Consider the following 23,924-nt stretch of genomic DNA (forward strand, 5'->3'; position numbering starts at 1 on the left):
TCCACTTACTTTGTTTCGACATTCTAATGTCTTTCAGGGTTTTGTGAAATTCTGCTGGCAAAATCGCATCTCTTACCCTTCTTCACCCATTTCTTAGATATGATTCTCAGGAAGACGAAAGAATATACACAAAAAGTTTAACAAGTGCCGTCATAGTAATTGTAAAATATTTTTCGCCACGGATAAAAAAAAAAGGCGAGTAACTGGGTGAAGAGATCTTGTTAATGTTCGCAACAAAGAAGTTTTCACACAGTATAATTTGAAAAGACGGTTTTAGACTGCGTGGGAGGACACGGTTTTAGATCGTATGGGAGAAGGTTAATCAAGAAGTATCCCTCAACTTACCCGTTGAAAGCGTACTTCTAAGATTATGATGTGGGCGGTACTGGAGGAGCAGCAGTTACCCCAACTGCAAACAACATGTGTAAATAATAGCTCCTCATTGCAAAGTACGCAGCTTAGGGTTCTCTACCATCTGTGTAATTTTGACGGTAAAGGTTGGGGATACATAACACACGGCTAATCATAACTACCTCTTGGGTTCCAGACGACGACCGCACGAAAACTACAAGACCTACTGAAAATAGACGCTATTCATGGATGCAGCATGTCTACTTGTTCTTAACTCACTTTACAGGTGTTCATATGGGCACCACGTCACCACGCGGCAAACGTAAATACGATAGTCAAACGCTTGCTACATGAGTCCCCATAGGACATGGTCGAGATCAGCGACCGCATGGAGTTAAGTCAGGTGACCTCAGGCGCCACTCAAGAAGAGAATAGTCATGATGTGAAGACGTACCATCCAACGCTGAGGGAGTTCAGCATTGGGGTCATCAGAAAAGCATGCAAGCAAGTGTGGTGAAACACTGTCTTATTGCAAGTCGAAGTCTCCATTCTCTTGCTTTAAAAGTGACGTAAGTCATTATTGCAGTATGTCCACGTACATGACGTCAGTCACAGTTTTCTCCGGAAAGAAAAATGGTCTATAAAGGTTGGAGAGGACATGGCATAAAAATGCTAACCTTATGTGACTCACGAATGTGTTCCACAATCACGTGTGGACGTTTAGTGCTCCACACACACGCACGTGATGACGATTCATCTTTCAACATGCACATATCTGACAAGAATAGGTGTGGGTAGTGTGGCGTCGCGTTTGTGTTGTATGATGGTGAGAGAAGGAAGAGGGTGAAACCGTGTGCTAGTACACAGGTTACTCCTCTGGAACAGCACCAGAGGGCTTCCCAGTTTAAGGTCCCCATCTGACGGTCTGATCACTGTCAACAGTGTCACATACTCTCACTTCATGAGACATGCATAGAGGTTTGCAGTGTATTCCAGGACAGTGGCTCAAAGTCTGATGATGAACAACTTTACGCCACCACCTCTCCTCCCTCTGCCGTAAAGGTAAAGAGGAAGCAGCCAACTGCCCGTGGCGTACCCAGGCGGGTTACCGATACAAGTACAGCCACGCCCCAAGTTGCTCAGCTTCGGTGGTCTTATGAGTACAGGTGTACTCAACAGGTAAGGCCGTTCGCTCCCTCTCATTAAGTGAGGGCATTCGATAGTGACACCTCTGTCGGATGGAGAAGATACATGGTGTTGAGTAGGGACCCAGAAAGCAGTAGTTAGAGGCGCACAGGTAGAAGCCGTTTTCCTTGACTTCCGCAAGGCGTTCGACACAGGTCCACACTGCCGCTCAGTGAACAAAATACGGGCGTACGGAATATCAGACCAACTGTGTGGCTGGACTGAAGAGTTGCTAGCTAACTGAACACAGCATGTCATTCTGATTTGAAAGAAGTCTTCAAACGTGAAAGTAACTTCGGGCGTGCCCCAAGCGACTGATACAGGACAATGATGACTCACGAAGATATGAAAATATTTTAATATGTTATTCTACAAGTAAAACTAAAGAAAAAAGCTCACATAAACATAGGTCCGCAATTGTTTGGTTACGGAGTTACGGCTAATAAACGATTTTGCCTGAAATGTAGCAACTTCGCTAATATGAAGCCATTGCAAAACTGTACGAGTTTAGAGTAAGGCACGATTTCCATTTATTTTGTAGTTATTGATCTGGTGAATCTAATAAAACATGTCACGGACGTGTATCTGCAGTAGTTTTCCAGACTATCCAGAGAAGGAAAGGCGCAATTTCGTAAAAATTTAAGTTAACTACTTGTCCCAATTCGTTTTTTAAATTCCAGACAATTGCACAAAGTTTTCAACTGAAGTTGTAGAGACTGTATGACTGTAGATTCCTTCTGACGTAAATTTGAAAGGCATCCGTATTTCATAATCTACAAACTACAACAGTTACTATGTGGTTTCACTTAAACAGCACTGTTGTTATTGTGTTATTTCACTGAACAATACAGAAAAGTAACTCGTTTCAAGGTTAGGGAACGACTGAAACAACTCACAAACGTTTGCCAACGATGACATAAACGTTTCTACATTCTTAATGAAAAGTAAACAGATTTACTTGTATAATAATCTTTGCTTCTCTGTATTTTCTGTAATACTACATCACATACAAATCTGGGAAATGTTTTACTAGATTCACCAGACCAATAACAACAAAATAAATGGGAATCGTGCTTTACTCTAAACTCGTACAGTTTGGCGATGGCTTCATATTAGCGAAGTTGCTGAATTTCAGCCAAATCTTTTGTTAGCCGTAACTCCGTAAGCAAACATTTGCGGACCTATGTTTATATGAACTTTTTCCTTTAGCTTTACTTCTAAAATAACATATTAATGTATTTGCGTATCTTCGTGAATCACCCTCTACACAGGGTGTCCCAGAAACGTTGCGCCAAATATCGAGGGGTTGTAGAGGATGTCTTGAGGAACAAATCGGGGATAGGAACCCGTGTCCGTAAACGTCATCCAACCATGCTACAGTGCGTCGAAGTTACGGGAGCCGGCGCCTTCCAACGCTTCGGCAGCAAACGTGAGTTTGTACGATGACGGACTGTAGGCGGAAAGTCTCGCAATGTTGTTTATTATTCAGTGATCGCGACTGTGAAATGCAGAAAGACCTGCAGAGGGTCGACACTTGATGTAAGGAGTGGCAAGCGACAGTCAGCATAAACAAATGTAACATTTCGTATACATAAACGGAAAAACGCTTTATTGTACGATTACATGATTGCAAAAATATCGGTGGAAGCAATTACATCCATAAAAAATCTAGGAGTATGCGTACGGAACAATCTGGAGGGGAACGACCACATAAAAATTAATCACGAGTGAGGCTAGATTCATTAGAAGAAAAGTTAGGAAATGTAGGCCATCAACAAAGCATGTACCTTACAAATCACTCGTTCAACCAATATTTGAATATTGCACGTGGGTGTTGGATCCGTATTACATGGAATTGATAGAGGATATAGAGACCACCCAAAGAAAAACAACACGTTTCGTTACAGGTACATTTAGTAGGCACGAAAGTATCACAGTGGTGCCCAACTAAATCCAGTGGCAGGCGCTGCAGGAGAGGCGTTCTGCATCGCAGTATGGTCTACTGTTTAAGTTCAGGGAGCGTGCATTCCTGGAAGAGTCAACCAATATATTGGTTCCTCCTACGCACATCTCGGGAAAAGACGATGAAGATAAAATTAGAGAAATCGAGTCCACACGGAGGCTTATTAGCAACCCATCTTTCCGTGTACCATACCCGACTGGAACAGCAAAAGCCGCGCGGGATTAGCCGAGCGGTCTCTGGAGCTGCAGTCATGGACTGTGCGGCTGATCCTGGCGGAAGTTCGAGTCCTCCGTCGGGCATGAGTGTGTGTGTTTGTCCCTAGGATAATTTAGGTTAAGTAGTGTGTAAGCTTAGGGACTGATGACCTTAGCAGTTAAATCCCATAAGATTTCACACACATTTGAACATTTTTTGAACAGCAAAAGACGGAAATCACAGTGGTATACAATACGTAAAGTGACATGCGGAGTATAGACGTAGATGTGGGATAGAGTTATGCCGCTACAAAATTGCACCTGCCGTTTCTCTCGTTAACACAAACACAACATCGCATTCTACATGTTTTCTTCATTGCCACCTACACTACGAAACTCTTAGGCCAGACCAATGTTTCGCGTTCCACAGATGTTGAAGTCATTAGATAAGAAGCACAACATACAATTGCAGGTCCATAGCGAAAGAAATCGGATCAGCATTAATGAGGTAAGAAAAAATACGGAAGGACGGGGTTTTGAAACGTGCATCTCCAAAATGCAGCGCTACAAAGAATGTAGCAGGCAATACCTCAAGGGGAATATGAAACGCATAAGTTTTGATGATGTGACGTCAATGTTATATTTCGTCATGGAGTGGATTCACAAACTACCCGTATTCTGTCATCATTTTCATTGAATTAATCTGAATCTGAAATCGGTTTACTATTATCACTATTAGTCGTAGCTTGAACACATTTTACACTTTTTGTTATCACTAGGGCCCAAATTTTAATTATGTAAAACATCGAAATATGCACCCATTTATGACCTAAAACTTACATAAATGTGACACTAAAAATAGAATATGACTTTATATAAGTTTACTTAAAAACATTCTTGCTAATTTTTTTATGCCATGAATTACAAAATTCACTTCTGAACAAACTTTTTCACAGTGTCTGAAACTAACTAGAACTTATTTTTGAAATGTCTGCATGTGTCTGGAAAAAAACACGAAGTACAGTGAAAACAGTCGCACCTATAGAAAACGATAAAACAATGTTGTTAGCATTGCGCAGCACTTGCTTAAAGTATTCCACATTAGTTAACACGTTCTGTCGGTGCATAGTTTTTGCAGAGTTGCACTGGATCACAAAGTACGTTTTTATATATTCCATTTTCAGTCTTTGCGGTTGTCGCTGAAAATATCTTTGTACCTAGAAAAGCTCCTGTCCACATCACAGGACGTCTCGGGAGCGCATTTGAAGGCAGCGAAGTCACTGCAGGGCAGCATTGGCTCACTGTCTTCAAATGTTACGGCGTTCCCTGAAAGATTATCACCAATTTTGCGCATTGTAGAATATCCACGATTCCGCTGGGGAGCACTTTGCAATCTGTTGTTCACTCCGTCAGGCACATGGCTACGAGCTCGACCTAACCAACTCTGCACACGTTGCACAAATCCAGGTCGTCACGCAGTTAAGTACCACCAGCTTCTAGTCGTATGATGGTTCTTGATACGACTGCCAAGCTGGCACTGATGCATGGCAAGTTTCCATATAAGCCCTCTTTCAAAGTTTCGATAGAACTTTATTCATCTCTACCAGGCTCACAAAAGTTTATCTTTATTAAGGTGTAACTGGTGAAGTAATATGTAGCAGCATTAAGAACCCCATTGTGTAGGAAATGGAATGGCTGATGGGGGGAGGGGTGGCAGTGGAGGTGTTTGTTCCTTGAATTTCTGCACCCGTAGCGGAACTTTCACATAGATTTTCTTGCCACAGGAAATAAATTTATCCACACTGGGGTAATCTGATCGCACCACTTCTGCAACTCCGTAACGTATGTGCAGGGCAAGTGACGTGCGTCGTACTGGGGTGGAGAATCTGAAGCCCCTGGGCTGCTTTAGCCACGTATGGAGCACCATCTGTTACCAGCAGCAAAACGTTGTTTCTGTTCACACCATCCGATCACAGCAGCTTCAAAGAGTTGTCAAACGAAATGACAGTGTCGTGTTGTTTCCCCTCTCGAGAGCTTCACACGTTAGAAGGAACGTTTTTGGCCAAACTTGGCCGAAATATGACCTACCATGGCAAACGTTGGCCAAAATATGACCTATTACATCGTTAAAAAGGTGTTAATACGACTCTACATGCACAATAAAATATATGTTTCTACCGCACAATACCTGGATTCGTGCATAAACTGTTGTAAAATTCACTCTAAAGTTCATTCCCCTGTCTTTAAACTGCAGGCCCTAGTTACGATTCATCCTCAGTATAATATTTTAGTCTTGTATTGTTTATCAAAGTGTTTCATGTAATTAATGTTTCCATCTTGTACTTAGATGTTTCATTACGAAGTTCTAAAATCGAATATAATAATTTTAAAGTACGGAAATGTGTATGTGTTCTTGCATCCGTCAAGGACAATATCAGTAAAACTCCGAATTTGTGTAAAACTAACGTTTCAATGTTATATTTAAATCATTGATTGTACACAAATGCCGAGTCTTATAGATGAAGACGGCGATGAAGATTGCCACACATATCTCGGTATTTTCTCTTGTTCGGCAACCTGTTTCGATTTGACGTGAGAAGTCAGAGATTGGCCACGTTCTTCCGGATGTAATTTTTATTTTTGTTTGACCTGGAAAAGTAACTGTCCACAGTATTTTTTTTTTTTTTGCTTTTTTCATTTATCGTTACGCTCGGTGTAGTAGACAACGTAATTGCCAATGTCCCTGGACACTATTTTATTCAAAGAGACCACTAGATAAACGTTTACGTGACTATCTCACAGATCACAAAATTACGTATTTACTAGTTTCACAGGACTGGCATGTTGTGTTGTCACGACACGGTGGATGTGCCGAGTCAAGATGGAAACTTTCTGCAGTCGTAGCACGCCACCTAGGTCAATAATTAATTCCTCTCATTACAGACTGCTGCAGCTGTTTACAGGCGCCGTGAACGCGTGCTGTCGTCACAGTGTAACGATCTCACTGCGCTTACAAGTGAAGAAAAAAAAAAAAAACAATGCCTTATAAAGTTACAAACCTTTCAAAAGCCGAGATCGCATAAAATATTTATTTATTTACGACAACCGGTTTCAACCGTCTTTGCTGTAATCTTCAGATCGTAAACATCTTTTTGTTGTAAAACATGTTCATTCTGTGCTGAACCTCAGGCTCAAGTTGTCAAGTGGATAAACTCAGCACATTATATAAGTCTGTCATCGCTAAAACATTTAAAAACATAAAGCACCTTGTCCATTGTTGTTACATTATACAAACACGGTAGACAATAGCAAATCTGTTTACGTATGCTGGTCACACACTAAACAGTGCGAAAGTGGATTCACAATGTTTAGTATGTGTCCAGCAGTTCTAAACAGATGTGCTATTGTCTGCCCCGTTTGATGTAAAAAGGAACTGTGAGCAGTATGCATATGGACATCCTAGCGGTTCTAGGCGCCCAGTCCGGAACCGCGCGACTGCTACGGTCGCAGGTTCGAATCCTGCCTCGGGCATGGATGTGTGTGATGTCCTTAGGTTAGTTTAAGTAGTTCTAAGTTCTAGGGGACTGATGACCACAGCTGTTAAGTCCCATAGTGCTCAGAGCCATTTGAACCATATGGACATCACCTTTAAAACAGAGTGCTTTTTTTTACAATATTGTAGCGATTATAGACTTATATAATGTGCTGAGTTTTATCCACTTGACATATTGTACTTGAGGTTCAGCGTAAAATGTACAAGTTTTACGACAAAAAAGTGTTTAAGACCTAAAGATTACAGCGAAGACAGTTGAACCGGTTGTCGAAATAGAGAAATATTTTATGCAGTCTTGACTTTTGAACGGTTTTTAACAATAAAACGGACCACCCTTCAATATTCTGAAAATGAGAAAATTCAGTTTGACAAAGTCTTTTGAACATCGCCAGCACTTGTTCTGCCGAGTCTGCAGTATTGCAGAAGCATTGTAGAAACGCAGTAATGGAGGCAGTGGTCGGATGTTCATGGACTATTTGCCGTTGCCCAGGCTTTAGATCGAACTATACCGCCTGAAAAAAAGTGTGAAGTACCCGTAAGACACGGTCGGATGTCAGTATATCTTCACACACATACACCTAACGTCGGTGGGTGTGTATCTTATTAGAATTGCAACTCTCTGTGACAGGTAGACCAGACACTAGAATGCATTTAGCATCGTTACCAGACCTGGCAGGGTATACAAGGGGGGTGAACAGCGTCAGACGTTGAGTGATCACTCTGAAAGGTTCAGGGATGCCGCCAACTCGTGGGAGACGACGTTACCAGCACCTGACTGAGTTTGAAGGGGCCTCAGTGTGGGTCTCCGTTCAGCTGGCAGATCGAATTTTCCGATATCCACATTTGTGGGGCATTTGGATGTGACAGTGGCCCGACGGTGGACTGCCTGGGAACGTAGGGGCCACCACAAGGGACCATCGCCATATTGTGCATGAAACACGTCTTCATCCCTTCACACGAGCACCTGTCACCCGAGAACAGGTAACGGATCCCAGCTACATTCTGTGCCATCCCGCACGATTGGTCGAGGACTCGCAGCAGCCGTACTAGGAAATTACCGTCCCACGTGTAGGCTGACGTCAACACCACAAGACAAACGGTTGAGTTTGGAACGGTGCCACGACTGGAAGCATGTACCTCTGACGAATCGTATTGCATTGTGTTCTTTTACCATAGTGTCCGCCCCGGCAGCTGAGAACTCAGCACGACAGAATGTCAGTCCTAAAGGCCCGGGTTCGATTCCCGGCTGGGTCGGAGATTTTCTCCGCTCAGGCACGGGGTGTTGTGTTGTCCTAGTCATCATCATTTCATCCTCATCGACGCGCAAGTCGCTGAAGAGACGTCAAATCGAAAGACTTGCACCCGGCGAACGGTCTACCCGACGGGAGGCCCTAGTCACACGACATTTACATCTTTACCATAGTGGGTCAGATTTCGGCCAACTTTTGCCAAAAATACATGTATTTTCCAAGTTGTGTATGACCGTAAACCATAAAATCACCAAATAAGCAGCAACCAGTCGGAAGATCATGTTTGACGTCTGTTTAAGACTGTGTTATTACTAAGGGAACATACATGTTGAAAGCACCGATGATGGCTGTTAATCAGTTGCAATCGATTTGCAACATTAAATAAAGAAAACATGATCTGGCGACTGAATAGATGTATTTGTCATATCTTTAAGGACACAAGAATAAAAACATGAATTGTTGCTCACGTAAGAATGTTTCAGGTGATACTGTCACAAACAAACACATTTATTATGAAGCTTTACTTATCAGTACTATAGTAGACAAGCAGCGTTACGCACGGTTCACTGCATACTTCCTAATATCGCGTGGGAACTCCTTTTGCCCGGCGTAGTGGACTCAACAAGTCGTTGGAAGTCCCCTACAGAAATCTTGAGTCACGCTGACACTATAGGCGTCCATAACTGAGAAACTGTTGCATCTGCAGGCTGGTGAGCACGAACTGACTTTTAGATTATGCTCCATAAATGTTCGATAGAATTCCTGTCGGGTGATATCGGTAGCCAAAATATTCGCTCGAATTGTCCAGAATGTTCTTCAAACCAGTCGCAAAGAACAGTGGCCCGGTGACATTGAGTTTCATGAACGGTTGGAAATGCTCTCGAAGTAGCAGAGCATAACAGTTTCCAGTAAATAATCGGTTCAGGTGGACCATTTCATGTAAACACAATCTACACCATTTCGGAGCCACCACCAGCCTGCACAGTGCATTGTTGATAACTTGGGCCCATGGCTTCGTGCGGTCTGCGCCACACTCGAATCCCACCGCCAGCTCTTACCAACTGAAATCGGACTGATCTGACCAGGCCACGGTTTTTCAATAGTCTAGGGTCGGACTGATGTGGTCACGAGCCCAGGAGAGGAGCTGCAGGCGGTATCGTACTGTTAACAAAGGCACTCGCGTGACTCGTCTGCTGCCATAGCTCATTAACGCCAAATTTTGTCGTCACGGATACGTTCGTCGTACGTCTCACATCGATTTCTGCGGGTATTTCACGCAATGCTGCTTCTCTTTTACCACCGCCAACTCCACGCAAACGCCGCTTCTCTCGGTCGTTAAATGAAGGCTGTTGACCATTGCTTTGTCCGTGGTGGAAGGTAATGCCTGAAATTCGGTCTCTCGGCACACTCTTCATACTGTGGATCTCGGAATATTGAATTCCCTAACGATTTCCAGCTCCAGCTAACAATCCGCTTTCAATGTCAGTTAACTCCCGTCATGCCGTCTTAATTACGTTAGAAACTTTTTCAGCTGAATCACCTGAGTACAAATGACAGCTCCACCAATGCACCGCCCTTTTATACCTCGTGCAGGCGATACGACCGCCATCTGTATGTGTGCATATCGCTATCCCATTACTTTTGTTGCCTCATTGTATGTGGGAGTCGTCGAGTATGACTTGGGTGAGTGAGGGAAAAACCGAGCGAGGTGGCGCAGTGGTTAGACACTGGACTCGCATTCGGGAGGACGACGGTTCAATCCCGCGTCCGGCCATCCTGATTTAGGTTTTCCGTGATTTCCCTAAATCACTCCAGGCAAATGCCGGGATGGTTCCTCTAAAAGGGCACGGCCGACTTCCTTCCCCATCCTTCCCTAATCCGATGAGACCGATGACCACGCTGTCTGGTCTCCTTCCCCAAAAAAAAACAACAAAAAAAAGTGAGGGAAATCCGACGCTACACCGGTACATCACGGACATTCTGTGTCATCATGTTTTACCTCTCATGCGAAGGTATCGTGTTTGTTAGTTTTCAACAGCACAATGTTCGTCCACACACGGTACATGCCTCTGTGAACTGCCTGCGTGGTGCTGAGGTACACCCATGGCCATCAAGATCTCCATATCTCTCCCCCGTCTAGGACGTCACGTCTATCCCTCAGGCGACATCCAGTGTATGGAGGACCAATTACAGCAGCTGTGGGCCAGTTTGTCTCAGGACAGGATGCAAGGCCTTGATGACATCCTTCGCAATGAAATCAGTGCTTGCATCCAGACTAGAGAACGTGTGAGTTCATACCGATAACTCGGCTCCTATTACCAAGTTATTTGTAAATTTGTTTCGATACTGTAATCTTTGAAATAACATCACATACTCTCTCAAACCGTGAAGTTTCGTTTCGTTTCCCCCTCCCCTTCTGAGTGCGTCATCTTTTTCCCGGCGGCCATTGTCGTCGCGCATTTTGAAATACTGAGGGCACGTACCCCTTCTTCTCTCAGCGTCGAAAGAGAAGTGTATGTTCGTAACGGGTAGAAGGTTGACGTAAATGATTGTGCAGTACATTGTTGTGTTCATACGAGACTCAAAGGCATAATCGTCGCAAAGTAAACTGCCTGAAGAGCCAAGACCGAGAAACCTTCTACGAGTTCTCACTGCCGAGATCGCATAAAATATTTATTTATTTACGACAACCGGTTTCAACTGTCTTTGCTGTAATCTTCAGATCGTAAACATCTTTTGTTGTAAAACGGTGAGATAGCTTAGAATACTACCTGGAAGTTATAAGCCGTTTGCGCGAAACAATCCGAAGAAACTGATCGGAAATGTTTCAAAATCACTCGTGAAATTTGCATGACGGTAATGCTCTCCCTCACACCCCAATGGTCGTTCGTGAATTTTTGCCTCAGCCACCGTATTCGCGGGACATGACTCACTGCGACTTCTTTCTATTCTCGAGGCTAAAGAGAACCATGACAGGACGTCATTTTGCCACCATTGATGAGATAAAAACAGAATCTCTGAAGAAGCTGAACACCATAACGAAAAGTGAGTTCCAGAAGTGCTTCCAAGATTAGAAAAAGTGTATTATATCAGAGGGGAATTACTTTGACCGAGCACGGTGGCGCACTGGTTATCACACTGGACTCGTATTCGGGAGGACGACGGTTCAAACCCGCGTCCGGTCATCCAGATTTAGGTTTTTCGTGATTTTCCTAAACCGCTTAAGACGAATTCTGGCATGTTTCCTTAGAAAGGGCACGGTCGCCAACCTTCTCCATTCTTCCCTCATCCGAGCTTGTGCTCGGTCCCTAATGATCTCGATGTCGACGGGACGCGAAAAACTAATTTCCGTCTCATCCGAACTATTTTGAAGGGGACAAATTTGATCTTGATGAATTAATAAAGATTCTTTAAGAAAAACAAAAATTCCCGTTACTTTTTGATCACATCTCCTATAGAATGGACCTCGTATAGAATTATCCAAGCGATAGAGACGAAAACGACGGAACGCAGTGTTGGAGAACAGCTTACTTCACTCGGATATTGAGACGCAGGTTTGCAGGCTGCTGGTGCTGTGTCTCTCATTGCTATCCAAGTGCTAACACATTTTCTAGCTCCAGGGTTCCAACTGAAGCCTCTTCTTTACCTCCACTTGGTTTAACATAGCCAGGCAGTACCAAACCTGCCATGAATGTTCTGCTCATACAGTTCTCGCTACCCTGTTTTTCTTTCATGTTGCTCGCTGTAAACGTAAACTGTATTCTGGTGTCACGCTCGTAGCCGTCGTCTTCCTCCTACAGGTAATTTCCCTCTTAAATGCCCTCAAGACTCTGTTTAGTTCACCTTCTTCTATTATGTTGTGGCATTTGATACATCCGTGTTACTTTTTCTATGCTGTTGAGACATAAATACAATGACTTTTTAATTCCACGCTCTGGCTCTAGACGGGGCAGTGGGCCAGACTGACCGCCGTGTCACCCTCTGCCAGTGACGTCATCGGATGCGCTATGGCGAGGCGTGTGGTCAGCACACCGGTCTCCCAGTCGTTGTCGGGTCCCTTGACCTTGGAACCCCTACTAATCGCTCGAGTAGCCCTCAGCTGACTTCATGAGGCTGAGTGCATCCACTACAGCCCCTCCACCAAGGACAAATTCCTGGCAGTACCAGCAATCCAAGCCGAGTATCCTGCATAGCATTCAGCCGCGGTGACCACTCAGCTACGCAGGCCGGCGTAATCTACAGTATAGGGGTTTTGTTCATAATATACTATAACAAATACTCAGTGGAGAGCCGTCAATTCTCCAAGATATAATAAGTTTTCCGTGTCACCCATAAAATTAGTTCTTGTGGTACGACACGTCTCGAAACTGAACAGCTCACTTATATAACGCATGGTAATTTCAGTGTCTTACCCGCCCTCCCCCTTGGATAAATTTCAGTGGACGTCCGTATCAGTGGGCACAGGCAATTTGGTCACTTCGGAAGTAGGTAATGTCTGGCTACTGATTATTCCGTCTCTAATCAAATAAACTTCATTTGAGATGCATGAAGAGGTCGTACAGGAAGTATGCGACCACATTACGCATCTAGAACAATACTGCACAAATGCTGAGGCAGACTGCCTTCGACAGTTATGTATGTAACGTATAACTTCATTTCATATGTACAACACGATGTATTTGATATCTGATGATGTGTTAGCCGACAACAAGTAATATTGAAATCATTCATTCACCAACTGATGGCGTTTTACTAAGTGACTTATCATCATTTGTGCAGTATTGTTTCAATAGAAATAGAAGTCATTTAAGGAACATAGATACGCAGGAAACTGACTGTCGATCATATAGCACTGTTCCACGCGTTCGTCCAACATGATACAACATCAGAACTTAGTAGGAGTTAAAATTATAATAACTGTTGCAGATGAAATTTCGACTTTCAAGTTGAAAATGACTTACAGATCGGAATTGCAGTTGTGTAAATTATAGTAACTACTGCAGTCCATGGTGAAAATGTTGTCATAACAAAAATATAACGAGACTGAGACGGATGTCTCCGTCGTGGTTCGGCGCCCTATACGACCTCACACTTCTCACACTAAATTCACATTTATTAGGTCTGTAACTGGGCGCAACGCTGTTTCACTGGACTAATCCACTATGCACCTAATCTTGCAAACACAGACTGAAGTTTTACAGACCTGTACATCATGATTGCCCAATTAAGTGTATACCTCACGCTATCTGCAGTACTTTGGTGAAGATTACTAATGCCACTTCTAACAGCGTAAGCCTGAATATTGCTCGGACTTGTCTATACTACAATGTCTACAATTACTTTCATCGTGAATCGATTTATAACGTCGCCCAAACAACGATTCGTAGTTTCAGTAGGGCTTGCAACACAACACGTTCGGTTCCATCATTCTCAATGTTTCCATCGTCAGAGGAATCCTAGCTTTGGATCGGATTACACATCTAATACACAACCCTTCAAGTGCTCTGAGATAGTGCATGCCAGAGACATCGTCAACGTAAAGTGCTCCACATAACCTACAGTACCGATGGGTATAAAAGCAAACTCTAACACAATGGAGCTAACTAGGGACGCTTGTTATAAGTTTGAAACTTAACATGTGAAACCTAGCTCGGCAGGTGAGACTCAGCTCTGGCTCTCACTATGGGGGAGACGGGTGGACTTGTCTGTCGATAACTACATAGGAAATTGAATCTCTGACATCTAATCGTTATGTTTCCCAATAGATTTTACAGGGCCACGAACTCAATGAATCAGTATACTGTACATTAACTTCAACCAAAACGAAGATAAGAACTGATAAGTAAATAGGCCTCAATTCAGGAAAACAATTATATATACACAGAAATTGAGAACTTCTTAATTAATTCTGGAAGGGAATCTGTTTGAGAAATGCTTTTTAAAGATAAACTGATAGTCACACTTGTTATCTAGGTTGGCCGAGAAGAGGCTCGACTGGAAATGGATAAACAGTGGGTGAGTTATTACTATGAAGAACACCTCTTGCCCATGAACAAGCATATTATTAAGAATGTTAACCTATCAGGGAGTGTGGATACTGAAGGCTACTGGATTAACGCAGGGAGTGATTGCACGACTGATGCGGTCACTTGCAAATTGGGAATACAGTGGAATACATGGATTACTCACGCACACTTTTACACTAGCCGTTCACCACAGAGAAAGAAGTTGCCCATAAATTCAAGAAGGAACGAAATGTAAAATAGGTGAGAGGAAACTAGGCTAGGTGCCTGAGTGTTTGGACACAAAATTACATCGAAAGTGATAGTAAAAATTACACAGAGTTACAATTAGGGGAACAGTCAAAACAAAACTACGTTCTGTGAACTATTCTTCCTCAGGTCTGAGCCACCGTAAATCAATAGTAGCTACGTTGCTATCCACTGCAAATAATCATCGATTAACTATTATAATCACAACAAAGGAAGATCTCGAAACAGAACTATAGGGCACGAGAATTTATTTAAAAACAAAAAGTGGATCATTAGTGAGTGCAGAGTACCGCAAATACAATGTCGCGAACAAACACGTGGTAACGGCCATGCACGCCACGCACAATGAAACTCACCAAAATCTCCACAAAAGACAGCAGGATTTTACTGCGACCACCGCACCACCGGAATGTTACATATACATGCAGTGCTCATAACCAGTTACATGACTTGTTGAGGAAACTAATCACACTCATACATAGACGTGGTCTCATGCCCATCCATCGCGAACTTATAGACCACAAAGAACACTCCAGTAAATTGTAAAAGTCGTGAATTACTTGCAATAAATTCCTACATACAAAGTAGCTAGTCTATAATATCCGAAACTTACTAAGAGATGAGCTAGAGACTTAGTTAAGCTGAACTTAGACATTCACTAACAGTAAGGGCTAAAATAAGGTGTTACCCCGCCGACATTTCCCAGGGCAGTGAAGCTGCTCGCTCCCTCACCAGTCTTCTGCAACAGACCAGCAGCTGACGTTCTACCTGCACCAACTTCAACATAGCAACGGACCATCGGTCAGCGATGTCTCTCTGACCTAGAACAGTTTCCATTAGCTTTGTACAAAGGTTGGCTAAGCTGTCCCTACATTCAGAGAAACTCATTCCAAGGCCAAAGACACATACAGATACTCAAGCACACGACAAGCACGTTTCCAAGCAGACAACAAGAGGATGTTATGTGGGAACAGTAGGGCAACGACGCCAATACCTGGCGATTCCTTTGAAAAGTTAAAGTTTAATAAGTATGTAGTTAGTACCGAAAACAACTTAGATATGAAATGCAATTCAGATGTGGAAATATAGTGTTGAAATATCACTGCGCCCGCTAGATATAACACCGAGCTGATCATCTTTCTCTCAATTTGAAGTTATAGGAGCACCAACACATAGGCGATGCTGCTAAGTAATGTAAAAGTGGGAACAGATTCTGAAAGTCAATGAGGCGACATGTGCAGCAACGTTTCAAGTTCCCTCTATTGTCTTCCGGCGCAGTTTTTAAGACATTAGTTTCACTTTCAGTAGGAATGTGGTTCAATTCTCCGACTGGCATTGAAGTTTAGCCGTTAATTATTAGGATGGTGCATAAGTTCGTAGCGGTTTCCCCTAAATTTAATAAACACAAAAGATACACATAAAAGAGACTTCAATAACAATAATACTCGTATATATTGACTGTTTACATCAACGCTGGGGTAACTTTTCGATTCCGCGACTGTAGAAACAACATGGTTTTGATGCGAAGAACTCGTCGAGCCGTGTTAGAAGCGCATTTTCATCAGGAGAGGAAGTTCCTTGAAGGTGGTTCGATAGAGAGAAGAAAAGGCGAAAATCTGAGGGCGCAAGATCACGTGAATAAGATGGGCGCGGAATGACTTCCCAACCCAACTCCTGTATAGGGTTTTTGTCAGTCTAGCAGAATGCGGGCGGAAGTTACCCTGGAGTAGCATCACTTCAGTCTTCCTGGTCTCGTAGTTCTTTGATTGCGTCTGCAAGGCGTCTCAGTTGTTGACAATAAATGTCAGCGGTGATGATTATGTCTCGGGGAAGCAATTCATATTACACCACACCGTAGATGTTCCATCAGATGCATAACATTATCTTTTGTGAGTGCGGGCAGGTCATTGTAGGGAAAGTTGGTCCTTCGTTTGGGCTCAACCATTTCTTTACTTTCCTTACGTTAGCGTAAACACACCATTTCTCACGAGCAGTAACGATACATGATACGAATGGACGATGTTATTCATGAGCCAATTGATGACGAGCAAGGAGAGATGCACACATGGCCACCCGCAGATTTTTGTGATTTTGGCTTACAGCATACACCCATACACTCGATTTTTGAACCTTCCCTATTGCATACAAATGTCGCACCATGGTGGAATAACCACAGATCGTCATGTTAGACAGTTCTCAAGCACACTGATGCGGATCATTGTGGATTAATTTGTTTATACGATCTTTGTTAAACCTCGAAGGTCTTCCTGAACGTGGAGAGCTATTAATGTCACAACGACTCTCCTCAAAACGAGAAAACTGTTTTCTTTCCATACTCCGTCCAATGGAGTTATCGCCATACACGGCGCAATTGTTTCTGGCTGCCTACACTGCTGTTACTACTTTATCGCAGCAGTCCTCAAAGTGAGGGGTGCCACTCCCCTGCCGGGGAGGAGGAGGGGGGGGGGGGGCAGAGAGTAATAGAGGTGGACACTGGCTTTTAGTGAAATATTTATATTTCATATTATGTAGGGGGTAGAGAAGGAGAAAGGTACGAGTCTGAAGTCGATACTTCCTCACATGATATTGGGGCTCGTTGTATTGATGCTATAGTCACTGACGTGAGAAATAGATTGCCATCACGTCTTCAGTATCCTAAAATTCACTCGGCAACCTGATGACAGTACAGATACGGAAATCTTTCCAGCATCTCGTTTTTGCTTGCTGCTATTATGAAAATGAAATACTCGAGACTTTCTAATTTTAAAATCAATTGAGGGGAGGACTACTGGCACGGATGTTTTCTTTCTAGTGAAATCCCTTTTTTGTTGACAACAATCGGTCATGGACAAACTGTGTTGGTGTATGTACCGGTCGGGTGGCAGAATTATTGGCACTAAAAAGCGGTTCATCACAACAGGACGTGCTGTTTTCCCTTCTGTAAAATTCAGACATTGCATGATACAGAGACAGGATTGACTTCTAAAGTAGTACAGTCGGAAGTCAATGAAGCGCTGAAAGATGCAGTCAGTATTGTAAATTTGGTGAAAGCACGAGCTTTAAACATTAGGCTATTTCCCATTCTTTGCAAGGAGATCAGTTCCACTCACGTTTCGCTTATAATTCACTTGGAGATACGTTGGTTGTCTCGTGATGAAGTTCTTCGTCACCTAGTGGATGACTTCGTGAAAGAAAATGAGTTGGATGTAGGTAAAATTAATAGAAATGACTGAAACTTTCTGGCAGACTAAAACTGTGTGCCGGACCGACACTCGAACTCGGGACCTTTGTCTTTCGCGGGCAAGTGCTCTACCAGCTGCGCTACCCAGCCACTACTGACGACCCGTCCTCACGGCTTTACTTTCGCAAACACATCGTCTCCTACCTTCCAAACTTCACAGAAGCTCTCCTGCGAATGTTGCAGAACTAGCACTCGTGGAAGAAAGGATATTGCGGATACATGGCTTTACCATAGCCTGCGGGATGTTTCCAGAAAGAAATTTTCACTCTGCAGAGGAGTGTGCGCTGATATGAAACTTCCTGGTAGATTAAAACTGTGTGCCGGACCGAGACTAGACGTCGGGACGGGTCCTGTGTCGTGCTTGGGTAGCTCACTAGGCAGAGAACTTGCCCGCGAAAGGTAAAGGACCAAATTTCGAGTCTCCGTCCGGCACGCAGTTTTAATCTTCCAGAAAGTTTCATATCAGCGCGCACTCCGCTACATAGTAAAAATTAGAATTGGCTTATTACATATCGAAAACTTCACTCAGAAATTCGATAATAATTTTCCTTTATCTGAGTATGACTGGATCCACATCAATTACGATCGTAACAGACCATGTGTCAACAGTAGAGCAAGAGGAGCTAATACAGTTCTCAAGTGACAGAACACTTAAATCGAAGTCTCTCGAAAACTTCTGTGTTCACACTCGGAGTCAATAACCCAATTTAGCAAGAAGGACACTCTTCGCATCAACTTACTGGCGTTAATCAAGACAAAACATCGACCTCACCTACAGCTGGAATGTGTTCTGAAAGTTGTTGTTTATTTCCTTTTTTGGATCATCAGTTTGAATATAACAGTTTTTAAGGTGGCATTTAAATGTTGAATATTGTTCTATCGTTATTTATACGTCGTGATCTTCCAAGTATGAAAACTTTCTAACTGAATTAAAAGCATTGCAGAAGGAAACACTTAAATCTTAAATAACTAACTACTTTCTGAACTAATCTATAAAAATATTTGGTGAGATACACATATTTTCTCAGTTCCAACAACTGCACTCGCTCATTATAAACTCGTTGTATTTGTCAGTTGCGCCACCACTGAATAATACAAATGTCTGATAATGTTTTTTTAAATTTCCTCTCGTGTGCTGAATGACATTCTATAATTATTGTTGTTGTTGTTGTTGTTCTTCTTCTTCTTCTTATTATTATTATTATTCTAATTGATAGTTGTAATACTTAAACAGAAGTAAACAGATATCATGGGCAGTTTTTGTGCCAAGTATGAAAAGCGCTGAGGACGGAAAACAAAATGGGGGAGAAGGTAAAATAATTTATGTTTAAGAAGGGGGGCCTGACGGAAAAAGCTTGAGAACTTCTGGTCTATTGAACTCAAGCAGAGTAACATGTCGGAAATGTTCCCATTCCTCCACTTGGCACACCGTTTTCTATAATCCATAGCTCTACTCACTATCTCCAAGTGGCAAAGAAACAATATGTAGACTCAAACAGCAATAGTGAACATCAAATAAAAAACGACAATCGATAGAGGAATCCATAGCAAACGGAATACCAACATGCAAAGCAAAGACGTTACGAACTTATGCACCAACCCAATAAATCCCCTGTAACGGTTACGATGATTGCCGGAATGGTTACTCCAACTAGGAGAATCCGAGCTTGTGATTTGTTTCTATGGTCTCGTCCTCGACGGCACGTTAAGCTATAAACTTCCTTTCTTTTATCTTTTATGGATCTGGCGCTGATTTTGAAGGATCAGGCCTCCTGACACTCGTCATTCGTTACATTGTTTTTCATTCCACAACTGTCTCCACCATCTTGGTTTTATGCTTTTACTCCTCACCGAATTTTATGCTTTTACTTCCCACCGAATCAACAGGTTTATTTGCAACTGTTAGTAGAGTATTCAACACTTCTTAATTTTTCTGTACTGTACAGTGCCTTGACGTACCAAGTGGAAATATGCTTATGCAGAGTGATCTCTTGCATTCACTGTCACTGTTCTCCTTGCATATCCAGACAAATGCGACGTTATAAAATTGTATAAAACATTCATTTAGGATCTCTGTTTTCTTATAGTTTCGAAATGCTGCAGTAATATACAACATTTGAATTTAGTTGTGTGTGAACGTTGACAGAGATCAACAGAATCAAAGCGCCGTCATATTTGAGATTCGAACAGTATTTGGAATATATAAAGTATAATGAAGTAAATATTCCCTGTCAAGTAATATTATAAAGTTTACCATAAATCTTTGTTGTTGGGTTTCTACGAAGCGGGTTACAAAACTGGTCCTAAGCTACCATATGTTTTCCCCAGAGGAGGACATAATGTAGAAAAAGTTACTTGTAGAAAATTATGTAGAAAAGTAGCGGAAGCTATATACTTGAACGTACAGCAAACAAACACCACAGCCATTGCTATTTGTGTTATTTATTTTTATTCTATGCTTTACTATAAAGTCACGCAGTAAAATGTGCATTACAACAGAAAACAATTTTCTAATAATTAAGACACAATATTTTCAGTTTTAATCCCCACTTCCCACGAATTTCTCCTCAGTCCTTTTTGTTGCATATATCACAGCTTTCTTTATCAATCATAACAGTTCCTCTTGTATAATGAAGTCCCTTCGATCTCCATACAGTGTGTAAAGTATGATCTGGAAATGGTGTTATTCAGAAGGTAGCGGATCATCAAACGCTCTCCCGGCCGTTACCAACTTCCCTGACCTTTACAAAGCTACTTCAGTTATTTGTCACAATTAATTGGTCTTGTATATGTATGAATGTCTCAGTTTCTGAAAAAAAAACTGCCGGAAATCAACAAATACTACATTACTTTCGTGTCTGGTTGACTGTTGTACCATCCAGCAAAAAATGTTTTGGTTGTCACTAAGTATATTATTATTGTTATTATTATTACTATTGCTAATATTATTGAGTATATTTTTACCACGTATCGAGCTGTACCTTTCCACTAATAACCCAGTTTTCAATGACTTCAGTTATCGTCGGTTTTGTTTTTCGACGACTTTCCTCACGAAAAATTTGGGTAAGTTTCCGTCGAGTGCCTCAGGTTTCACCACGTGGTGTGCCTGTCAGCCTTACAAATATAAATGGCGACAATTGCATTTTCCTGTTCGCCTTTGTGTTGTTTCCGGTATTTTTGTGCTGTTTTTCATTGATTACGAGAGCTAATAATACAGTACGTGAAACTAATTAATGCGTCTACAATATTCGGTGTAATATAGTTATTCTAAGTTTTTAAATTTCAAGATATATATGCATACCGCATGTAAGGTGATACCACATGTTCTCCTATTGAGCATTTATCTTGCTAATAAGTTAATCCCTTCGTTTTAGCTCTATCATGGTGAAATCTTATATTAAAAACTATACAAAGATAAAGGAGAGAAAGAGAGAGAGCGAATGAAAATAGTTTTTCGCCTGTCTTATCACGGATCAGCCAAGAACTGGGAGGGCCTTACTTTACTGTATAGACTCATGTGTGAAGGTGAAGGGATCTTAAAGACAACAGATACACGTCTATACAGACAAGACATTACACAGAGATAGCGGCTAGCTGCATTGATCATCTATTCTTAGATTAAAGAGACGGCAGCTTACTATCCGAACATTAAAATGTTAAAATGGCGACTGTGACAGGACTCGAACCTGTGATATAGTGATAAAAGGAATCAGCCAAACAGAATCTTTGGTGGAGTCCTACCTCTTGGTAATCAGCGGCTGGCTTGCTATAGGAGATCTTTACATTTATTATTACTGTTAAACACTGCAGTCAGTCGGGAGAATCAATCGTTTGGACAATTTGTTCCCTTTACAAAAGATTGCGAATTCCAGATGTGTACGAAGCCTTTTTGGACGATTTAACACAGACTCAGTGATTGCAGGCTCTCTTCGACACAGCTGAAACTTCCTCACTAATTACAGGGCCAACGTGATCAACAAATGATTCAGAAAAACCACATTCGTTCATTCACTCCAGAACAAAAAAGTCGCAAACCTTATTTATGGAGGAAATCGTCTATTACATCCATCTCCATTACATGTCCAGATCTCCGGTGATTCCACGCCTTAATTATTTTCCTTTTACAATCTCTTTCTCTTCAAAACAAACCGCTAGCGGCACAAATGTTAATTGGCTCGCTTTAGCGAGAAGAAAAGCAGAATATGTATCTCTCAGAAACACGTCAATCCCTCAACCGATACTCCAGAAGCTCTCCTAGTTACCACTCCAACAACCTTGGAGAATGGATATATGCATCTCTGTTATTTCAAAGAATAAATTCACTAGAACATACTTTGGCGTAGACGAGCTGTCGCCGCATACATTACGAGAAAATCAGATCAGATAACTTTTCCAAAGTGAATGAATGTGGATGGTTTGATTGAAAATGATTAATTGGATCGTCGTAGAGGGTATTTGCTGTGCGGACGTTACAATGGGACCATAAAATGTGTAGAGAGCCGGCAGCCTTCCAAAGAAGGTGATGAACACGATCGTGCTGAAGGAGAAGAAAAATGAAAAATACTTTTTTAATTATTAAGCTTGTTCTGTACAAATGTGTTTTTGATATATATTTTGGAATGTCCAGACGAATTAGCTGAATTTACATTGATCCATATGGAAACCACTGTTCGGTTTTGGATTTTGCGTTGGCACTCTGACGGATAGGTATCACGGCACGTTCCGCCACGCATCGAACTTTTTTCAAATGTTTTGTACATGTGTTAAATTGTGCGCAATTGTTCGGAATGTTGTAGCAGGAGAATGACCCAGACTCCATAGCACGTAACACTTGCTGTCTGGTTGCAGGCCACTGGCCAGTGCGGTGGAGACGGTGTACTACTACTGGTCGTTCATCTACCTGTTCGCCAAGACCTGCCTCGTCTCACTGTCGGCTTCAGACATCTACGTCCGGAGCAAGGAGCCCAGCACCCTGCTCTACTCCGTGCCACCGCTGGACTATAGTACTGAGGTCTTTACAGAAAACCTACACCATCCGTTTCACTCTTTTCGACGTACCCCAGCACCTCAAGGTGGTCTGAGATATCATAATAGCTGAAACTGCCAAATAATCCTCACGCTTTCGTCCGCTTGCTGTAAAACTACGACCCGTTCCCCCGCATTCAGTACCTATCGGATTGGATGGTTACCGATTGTAACGTAACTGTACTACAGTGAAGTCTACACTAAGTTACCAATAACTCTACTATATGCTTAACGTAGCACATGTTTTGTTCTGTACTGAGTGGTATAAATACGAATGTTTCTACAATAATAATGCGTATTCCGGCTTAGAACTGAAGAATACTGAGTATTGTAGAGCACTCAGTATAATGTGGTTTATTGAAACTGAACTACACTTCTCGAACAATCACTATATACACACAAAGAAAACAAATAACATATAGACGACTATTCATCATGAGTGTCGGTGAGGTCCCTCCTAGCTCGGCGAGGAACTGCCTGTACTGCTGCTGCGCTGGCCTTATAAAGCCGGCGGAAGTCGGCGGAGTACTCCAACTTTCCCTGTGTCTGTGAGGCGACCTCTGCAGAAAAAGGTTCGCATTAGTCTCTAGCAAGTTCTGTTATTTTGAAGAATTGTTTTTCTCTTGGTTGCGCCTGCAAGTGCTTGTGTATGTTATATGGTACACAGGGGTGTCTTGAGTGTAGTCTGCCTGGCAGGGGCCGTCTGTGGCAGACGTAACAAGAACTCTGAGGTATTTATTTATATCATGCACAGTAAACCGGTCTCTAATCACGTCTGCACTCGTTAACATTTATAGTATCAGAGGTTCGAACTTGAAGAGGCTCTGCTTCACTTTTGTATCCGTTTCCACCTTTCGTTTTGTTAACTAATACTTGACTGATTTCTTTTT

The 23,924-nt window shown here is 42.3% G+C and overlaps 1 protein-coding gene across 1 annotated transcript in view; it reads left to right on the forward strand.

The window, feature by feature from the left end:
- The window catches only part of LOC126235625 (gustatory receptor 5a for trehalose-like), a 167,014-nt gene that overhangs the window by 110,833 nt on the left and 32,257 nt on the right, over positions 1-23,924 (forward strand). The window contains exon 7 of the mRNA XM_049944337.1: positions 22,858-23,020. Coding sequence (XP_049800294.1) covers positions 22,858-23,020 — 163 coding nt within the window. The remainder of the gene's footprint in view (positions 1-22,857; positions 23,021-23,924) is intronic.

Source organism: Schistocerca nitens, chromosome 2, assembly GCF_023898315.1.
Source record: "Schistocerca nitens isolate TAMUIC-IGC-003100 chromosome 2, iqSchNite1.1, whole genome shotgun sequence".
In the NCBI taxonomy this organism is placed as follows: domain Eukaryota; kingdom Metazoa; phylum Arthropoda; class Insecta; order Orthoptera; family Acrididae; genus Schistocerca; species Schistocerca nitens.